This window comes from Mastomys coucha, unplaced genomic scaffold, assembly GCF_008632895.1.
Source record: "Mastomys coucha isolate ucsf_1 unplaced genomic scaffold, UCSF_Mcou_1 pScaffold21, whole genome shotgun sequence".
In the NCBI taxonomy this organism is placed as follows: Eukaryota; Metazoa; Chordata; class Mammalia; order Rodentia; family Muridae; genus Mastomys; species Mastomys coucha.
Window position 1 is genome coordinate 129903318 of NW_022196904.1, and position 7580 is coordinate 129910897.

The window sequence follows — 7580 nt, forward strand, 5'->3', positions numbered from 1 at the left end:
AAGGAACTGCCCTACTAAGTGATCACAGGAAAGTAGAGGTAGCTATAATTATATTGTATAAATTACATTTTAAACTTCTTATACAAGATGAAATATGCTTGAAGACTAAAGCTCTAATAAGACAAGAGAAGACTCTTATATAAGGGAGAAAAAAGCTGAGCATGGTAGCTCATGCTTGTGATTCTAGTACTGGGGAAGTTGAAACAAAACAGTTGTCACAAGTTCCAAGGAAACCCAGGCTACAGAAGGAGACCCTATTTAAATAAAATTAAACTAAATCAAGCTACTATTAAAGCTAAACAAAACAAACTATAAATAATAAAAAGGATCATTTTCTAGGATATTGTGTATATGTATAATGCACACATACACTCTGTTGTGTCATATACTCTAAATATAGGCAACAGACACTGATTGAACTGAAAAAAAAATGAAAAGCAACATGTTAATAATTGGATTCAATTGCTCACTTGCAGCAGAAATAAAGTCAGATAGCATGGAAGTCAGGAAACAAGAGGCCCTTCAAAATATGCAATCAAAAGTATCCCAGATACACCAAGTGTTATGCACAAAATAGCCTGGATGGACATTAACATGCTGAAATTCTTTTCTAACCACAAAGGAAAAAATAAAAACTAAAGAGAAGAAATCAATCATGAAAGAAAATCAGAAAATCAAACAAATTTGTGGCAATTAAATAGAAAATGGTCTTGCTCAAAAACTGGAAAGTTTTAATAAAAATATGTACACTACCAAAACTGATCTAGAGATTCTATCCAACAGTATCACTTTTTTTTTTAAAATAAAATTAGAAAAGGCAAGGCTCATAGCCATCATTGAACTGAGTACAGGGTCCCCAATGAAGGAGCTAGAGAAAGGACCTATGGAGCTGAGGGGTTTGCAGCCCCTTAGGACAAACAACAATATGAACTAACTAGTACCCTCAGAGCTCCCAGGGTCTCAACCACCAACCAAGGACTGCACATGGTGGGTCTGATTGTTCTGGCAGCATGTGTATAGTAGAGGATTACAAATTCGATCATCAATAGGAGGAGAGGACCTCGGCCCTGTGAAGGTTCTGTGCCCCGGTGCAGGGGAATGCCAGGGCCAGAAAGTGGGAGAGGCCGGGGTGGCAGGCATGGGGAGGGGGTAGGCAACAGGGGTTTGTTCTTATTGTTTTTGTTTTTTGGAGGGGAAACTGGGAAAGGAGAAATTTACATGTAAATAAAGAAAATATCTAAAAATTAAAAAAATATATTACCTAAAAAAATAAAATAAAACAAAAAATAAAATAAAATGCAATTACTTGCAGAAGTGCAGAGACTTCATTTCCACTCTTTCATAACAGCTTTGATTCTTTTGCATAATGATTTCATCATGGAATTGTTTGGTTTGGGAAGCATTTCTTATTCTTCATAATGAAATTGTAAACAAATAATGAGGACACATTGGCATAAAATAATGATAGCCAGATATTGAAAATAAACTTTTGTTTTGCTTTCATTTAAAAAAAATTAAGAGAAGGCAATTGTAAAATCCATATGCGATCTCAAAGATCCCTGAAGAACTCAATGATAGCATGGGAGTCCCATCCTGCTCTGTTATAATTATATCCAAGCATCATTATAAAACATGTTAAGCTATAATAATCAAGATAGCTTAACACAGAGATGAGGTTTGATAAGGAGGAGACTTAAGAGGTTTCAGAGCTTGATACAGAAATGCCCTTCTGTAATAACAGCAGCAGAGCCAAAGCAAGGCCTCTGAAACACTGTTGCCATTCAAAGTCTCTCAGCTGCATTGTAAATCAAGCCTCCTCTTTATCTTGGACCTCACACCTGCTTCATTAATTCTACCCACCTGGGTGTTGAGACCCAGAGTGACTCACACTTTCTCACAGGCCCTGATGAAAGGACAAAGAGACCACTAGTTCTGCATTCTTTGTCCAGGAACAAACTTGGCAAGGTCCTGTCTGAGGCTGGAATCAAGGTTCCACCACCTGGGAACCTGGCTTTTTCCCCTGAAGGGATGTGGTTATCAGTTGTAAGGCAGCTGTGTCTGACGTATCCTGTGTTCTCTTTCTCAACATCTGATTTAGCTCTCTGCTGACCTTGGCCCATTTCTCCCCTACAAAAAGTGTATAAGATGCTGTACTTCTTAATAAACTTGCCTGGTATAAGACAGCTTATGCAAGACCTCCTGACCCCAGCTTTCTATCCTCTACCCTCTCATTCCCTAGTCCATTCTCTCTCAGGCACCTGGCACTGAAGAAGGACCCGCTGGTCCAGGTCACCTGGGCATACAGCTACTGTGTCATGGATCTTTAAGTTAAGAGTGCTTACTCCTTTTGCAGCAGACCTGGGTTCAGTTCCCAGCATCCACATGGAAGCTCATAACTACATCTAACCCAAGTTCAAGGAGATCCATGCCTTGTCTGATCTCCATGGCCTCCTGCACATAAAGGCGCACAGACATTCACTCAAACACACGTTCATACACATAAAATAAATATTTATTTTTCTAAAAGATATAACAAAATTCTAGAAATCTGTTTCTCCAAACGTTGGTTCTTCAGACCTGGTCTAATACTTACAGAAGAATCCCAATTTGCAAATCCTGGAATCTACTTCCTGCTACTACCAAATCAAAGGTAAAAGAAAGACAGTGTATTTTTTGATGGAAGCCACAGTATTTTAAACAAGTGGCTTCCTAATAACTACCACAAATGAAGAGTGTATATTACCCCAAGAAATAGAGTGGATTATAAAAACATCATGAATATTTTTATTTATACCAACCAATACCTCACTTCTTCCTGAAAGGCAGGGATTTGAAATACACTCATGGAGTGTAAAGATATGCAGGAGACACTCCCCAAAGGAACTTAACCAGTGTTGGTGGTACACCTCTGAGGGAAGCTATTCTCACCCACAGACAGCAGGTTTCTGTAATTCTCGTCCATTACATCCCTGTATAAGTCTCGCTGGGCAGAGTCCAGACATTCCCACTCCTCTGGAGAAAAATTAATGGCCACATCTTCAAATGTCATCGGATCCTAAGAGAAACAGAAATAATATATGAACCATTATAACACTGACAGAGTTCTTAATTTGTTCAAAGATGAAGAGAGAGAGTTAGAACTGATTATGACAGTGGCCTTAATTATTCATTAAAATAATTTAGTTGGTTCTGGCAGCATGTGTATAGTAGAGGATTGCAAAGTCGATCATCAATGGGAGGAAAGGCCATTGGCCCCGTGAAGATTCTGTGCCCCAGTGTAGGGGAATGGCAGGGCCAATAAGTGGGAGAAGGTAGGGTGGCAAGCATGGGGAGGGGGGAGGCAACAGGGGTTTGTTCTTGTTTTTGTTTGTTTGTTTGTTTGTTGGAGGGGAAACTGGGAAAAGAGAAACCATATGACATAGAAATAAAGAAAATATCTAATAAAAATGAAAACAAAGAAATGATGTGTATATTAAGATAATGAGGACACATTGGCATAAAATAATGATAGCCAGATATTGAAAATAAACTTTTGTTTCGCTTTCATTTAAAAAAAAAATTAGAAAAGGCAATTGTAAAACCCATATGCATTCTCAAAGATCCCTGAAGAACTCAATGATACCATGGGAGTCCTATCCTGCTCTGTTATAATTATATCCCAGCATCATTATGAAACACGTTAAGCTATAATAATCGAGATAGCTTAACACAGAGATGAGGTTTGATAAGGAGGAGACTTAAGAGGTTTCAGAGCGTGAGACAGAAATGCCCTTCTAAAGTCACTCACCAACTGTTTCAATGAACAATGGTTCAGCTTGGAGGGTGGCACAGACAGACATTAGGTGAGGGTAAGAACCTGGTTCATTAGCTGTGATAATTTGGAAAAGAATTAAAAAAAATAATAATCTGGTTGGTGGGTTAGGTAGTTTTTTGAAATAGGGTCTATATATCTTAGCTAACCTCCAATTCACAGAGACTGCCTGCCTATGCCAGGGATTAAAGGCATGTATCACCACACAAAGCCCTAATTAAGGTTCTTTTTTATGGAGAAAAAAATTGTCTACTTTAAAGATTTCATAAAGTACTTTTTCAAAATTAAGCTGGGCATTGAGGTACTCAGTTTTAATCTCATCTTGAGAGGTAAAGGCAAGAGGATCTCTGAGTTCAAGGCCAGCCCGGTCTACATAGTGAGTGCCAAGCTAGACAGGACTATATAGTGAGAAGCTTCCTCAAAAAAAAAAAAAATTAAACCAAGTTAAAACAACACAAAAAGGAAAAAATAAATAAATAACGAAAAAATAATAAATGAAAGGTTTGAATTGGGCATGGTGGCAAAGCCTTTAATCCTAGCACTTGAGAGGCAGAGGTAGCCTAGCCTACCTAGTGAATTCCAGACAACTGCAGTTATACAGTGAAATCCTGTTTTAAGAATGAAAAAAAAAAAGGGAAAGAATTTAACTGTAAAAATATATTATGGAAAACAAAGGTTATAATAAAAAGCCTTGGTATAAAAAAAGTTATATAATAAAGTAAGATTTTTATACTAAAATAAGATAATTAGAATATGATAAAACTATATGCTTCAGTCTGAAGAGATATGCTCTTAAGTGCTGGCACGGTTCTGGAAGGGGACTTGAGTTCAGTTCCTGGCACACACAGTAGGCAGTTCACAACCTCCACACCTCCAACTCCGGGGACTCTGATGTCCCTTTCTAGCTTCCACAGACACTGCCATCAAATCCACAAGTCCCCAAACACACACAATTAAAAATTTCAAATTAAATCTAAAAAAACTATGCCAAGTGCTGGTAGGGGTAGCATACACCTTTAATTCCAGTACCAGGGAGGAAGAGGCAGATGGATCTCTGTGAGTTTGAGGCCAGCCTGGTCTAAAGAATGAGTTCCACGACAGCCAGGGCCATGCAGAGAAACCCTGTCTCAAAACAAAAACTAAAACAAAAACTACAAAATTTTAAAAACGATAGGCTTATGTAAAATATAATTTAGGACAGGCTAGAGATGCAAACCATTCATGCCAGCGCTCGCATTTCAAAAGCAAGTGGATCTCTCTGAGCTAAAGCCACCTTGGTCTACATAGAGAGTTCCAAACCAGCTAAAGCTACACACTGAGCCCTTGTCTCAAAATAATTAATAATAATAAATAATAACTACATGGTCCTGGAGAGATAATTCCTATCCTCATATCCCTCCACTCAAAATAATAGTCATTCTAAACCTTTATTCAACCATGAAATAGAAGGGAATCAAGCTATAGACAAGAGAATAAATGAGACCAGAAAACGTTTAGGCAAAATAAGATACCTAGACGAGCGTCTCACTCTTCATCTCACATGTAGAAACTACAGAGGGAGAGAGGAACAGACAGAGAACAGACCCACCTGAAGCTGCAGAGACTAGTAGGGAAGGGAGCCAGGGAGAGAACAGAGGACATGGGAAAGTGACCTGAGGGTGACCAAAGTGTGACATGTGTGTAAACAAGCGCCGCTATAACACCTGTTAATCTGTGCAATTAATGCAAAATTATTATACATTTTAAAGATAAAGAAAACAAGACAAAATTGATAAATAAAACTTTTATTTTATAGACCAATATGAAATAAAAACACATCAAAAACAACTGAATACCCAGGCATGGTGCTGCATGCCTTTAATCTCAACACTCAAGGGGCAGAGGCAGATGGATCTCTGTGAATTCTAAGCTACACAGGACTACACCCTGAGTCCATGTTTTGGAGTTGGGAGGAGGAAGACCAGACAAAACACCTTACTAATCTATTTGAAATTGTGGCTTGCTTTCTTTTCAGACACTATAAATATGCACACACCTAACAATAGAAAATAAAAGGGTCATTTGAGTCCTATCTTCTTCAATATTTTTCCTGGTCCTTATTAACAATATTTTGGATTTTTAAGACATTTGGAAATATATGATTATTTTCCTGATAATACAAGGAAAGAGTGTATATCCATGACAAGAACATGTGCTACGATGAAAACCTGTACACTAAGGTCTGCTTCAGGACCTTCACTACCACAGCCAATACCTTCCATAAATGTGACCCTTCATTCCCAAAAGCAAAGCAATCACAGAATTTTAAAAGCTTCTGAATCAGATATAATGATATGTGCGGGATACTCAAGGAGTCCACAAGCTAGAGACATGATGGCTCAGCGGTAAAATCCCTTGCTGTTCTTACACAGGACCAGAATTTGGCTCCCATTGCCCATGTCAGGTGACTCACAACTGTCACCCTGATCCAGGAGATCCAATGACCTCATCTGGCCTCCACAAACACTCCACATTTGAGTGTGTGCATGCATATACATAAAATGACAAAGAAAATGTTAATTCCATAAGAGAAAAGACAAACGCAGTTAACAATATAATGGAAAATCTGGCCCATAGCACATTAACCAAGTGTTTTATGGGGTTTTAATCAGCTATGTAGAACAAAATGGCAGACAGCAGCAACTATCTGGCTCCAGGATCTGTCCTGCCCAGCTGCTGATGGAAACCACACAAGCCAGCCAATAGGAATCCATTCCTGAGATCACCAGGATCAGCACACATCTGCAGTGTATTGTAGGAACACAGCCGCCCAGAGATGGCTCGCTCAGCAGGATCTGAGCACACAACACGGGGTGGGCAACTAACAGCTTTACCAGGGACCCCACTGTCCGCCTAGCACCACTCTGCAGAGGAACAAGATGAGACCCAGAGTCCCCACTGTCTGCACAGCCCCGCCCCGTCCCGCTCCGCCCCCACACGGAGGAGCCTTGGACCTGCTACCCAGGGGCAGACTCCAGGGAGACCTGTAGAAGCCAGATCTCACCAGGACGCCAGGCAGACAGACACTCACCATCTCCCCGCTTCTGAAGTATCCCAGGCCCCTACGCGTGCCTCTGGGACCAGGCCAGAGGATGACAAGGCACCTGACAACGTCACCGCCTCTGCAGCACAACAACAGATGCTCCCAGAGGTGCCAAAGATGGCCAGCTCCAGCGAAAGCACGCGAGGTTTTGAGAGCCTGCCCACCGCTCTAGCAATGTTCCTAATTGGACAGTTATCAAACGACACCTCTGATTGGACAGGGCTCCAGGCCCTATTCCTCTAGCTTAGGATGACAAGAAATGAGTGCTGTTGATCTGGCTTGAACTGGGTTTGGGTGGGGGTTTCAATTTCAATTTGGTTTGGGTGGATTGAGCCCAGGACTTCTGGCAGTGTTAATGCCAATTTTCCTACAGGAGGACACAGCCCATCAAAGACATTTTAATTTATTAATTAAATTTATTAATTGATATGTAAATGATCTTTAAATATTCACACAGAAGAGTATAATGATAGCTATCTTTACAACTCACTTCACTTTTCCTGTCTCTGCTGTTACAGTGTACTAGTGAACAACTAAAGAGGTGAGTAAAGGTTCAAAAGCTCAAAGGAGGCAGCTCCTGAGGTTAAGAATTAGTTAGTTAGTACTGGCTCTTTCAGAAGACCTTAGGCCTGTTCCTGGCACCCAGACAGCTCACAGATGCCTATGACCCAGCCCTCTTCTGGCCTC

General features: G+C 40.1%; 1 protein-coding gene across 4 annotated transcripts in view; it reads right to left on the bottom strand.

Annotated features, from left to right (window-relative positions):
* LOC116103189 (zinc finger protein 345-like) overlaps positions 1 to 7580 on the bottom strand; it is a 32204-nt gene that overhangs the window by 5211 nt on the left and 19413 nt on the right. For 3 of the 4 annotated variants that reach the window (XM_031388744.1, XM_031388746.1, XM_031388745.1), the window contains exon 2: positions 2929 to 3055. In XM_031388744.1, the coding sequence (XP_031244604.1) occupies positions 2929 to 3055 (127 nt within the window). Of the gene's footprint in view, positions 1 to 2928; positions 3056 to 6881; positions 7029 to 7580 lie in introns of those variants that run through there. The other variant, XM_031388743.1, reaches the window with a different exon arrangement.